This window comes from Tetrahymena thermophila, assembly GCF_000189635.1.
Source record: "Tetrahymena thermophila SB210 genomic scaffold scf_8255040, whole genome shotgun sequence".
In the NCBI taxonomy this organism is placed as follows: Eukaryota; Ciliophora; class Oligohymenophorea; order Hymenostomatida; family Tetrahymenidae; genus Tetrahymena; species Tetrahymena thermophila.
In genome coordinates, this window is record NW_002476706.1 from 1 (window position 1) to 1090 (window position 1090).

At 20.2% G+C, this 1090-nt stretch overlaps 1 protein-coding gene across 1 annotated transcript; it reads left to right on the plus strand. All coding sequences in view use genetic code 6, as the record gives it.

Moving 5' to 3' along the window:
• Positions 1 to 272: 272 nt before the first annotated feature.
• TTHERM_02458140 (hypothetical protein) lies at positions 273 to 934 on the plus strand (the record flags this gene model as incomplete). The annotated part of the gene is made up of 3 exons (XM_001028382.2): positions 273 to 303; positions 410 to 547; positions 603 to 934. 3 exons carry the CDS (start codon positions 273 to 275, stop codon positions 932 to 934), a joined length of 501 nt encoding a protein of 166 aa, XP_001028382.2.
• Positions 935 to 1090: the final 156 nt, after the last annotated feature.

The following is a 1090-nucleotide window of genomic DNA, read 5'->3' on the forward strand; positions in this document are numbered from 1 at the left end:
TCATTAACAATAATTAATACAATTATTTGAAAATTGGCTGTTTTATAATAATAGTTTTGATTAACTCATTTTTTATCATTTACATAGCTCTAAGAATACTAAAAGACAAATATAATTAAGTCATTAATCTATTGTTTAAAGTTTTTGAAAAATACCCATCAATACAAAAATACTTTAAATAAAGAAAGATAAAAATAAATCCTGCTTTAAAGCAAAAGATCAGATCATCTTTAAAAGAGTTTGCAAAGTTAAATCAAAATTAAATTAAGGAAATGCTCTCTTCTATTAGAAATACAAAAACAAGTAAATTTTTTATTTTCATTTAATTAATTTATTAAATTCCCTTAAAACAAAATACAAGCTTAATAAAACCAACAAGAAAATGATAATTAACTTAATTCTAAATAAGATTAAGAAAATATTTTTTTACAAGACTTAAGTCCTACTAAGTAGCTAGATTCTATACCAAATAGTCACAGATAAATGTTGAGCATTGAAACAGACAGCTCTAATTTTAATACATAGATGATTAACAGTTAAACAGAAAGTAAACTAAAAAATATAATATAAAAAAAAACTAAACTTTTATAATAATAAATTAGGACTTTATGCAAGTTTTAAACCAAAATCAATGTTAAGCGTAGAATAAAAGCACTTGACAAATAGTTAAAAACCAATTAATGTTAAATTTAAGATATCTTACTTATAAGCACACAGTGGAGACATTCAAGAAGATTCTTAAAACAAAGAGAATTCTATAGGCAATTAAATCGAAGATAATTAAAAGTAAAATGTGACAGAAAACTCTCAATTTAAGGAAGTCTATTAAAAAGGGTATTCGGAAACAATTTAAAACGAAATAGAATTAATAAAAAATTCTTAAATTAAAGATGGCTCATAAAGTGAACAAATTAAGATCTATTAAAATATTTGATTAATTTTCAAATATTAAAAGATTGTATCACTAATTACAAGTTTTATATTTTTATAATTTCTTTTAATAATTAAAATGAAATTTAAATATATTTTTAGTATTTTTTATTTATTTGTTAATAAATTTCAAATTATTATCCTGTTACATAATTTTTCA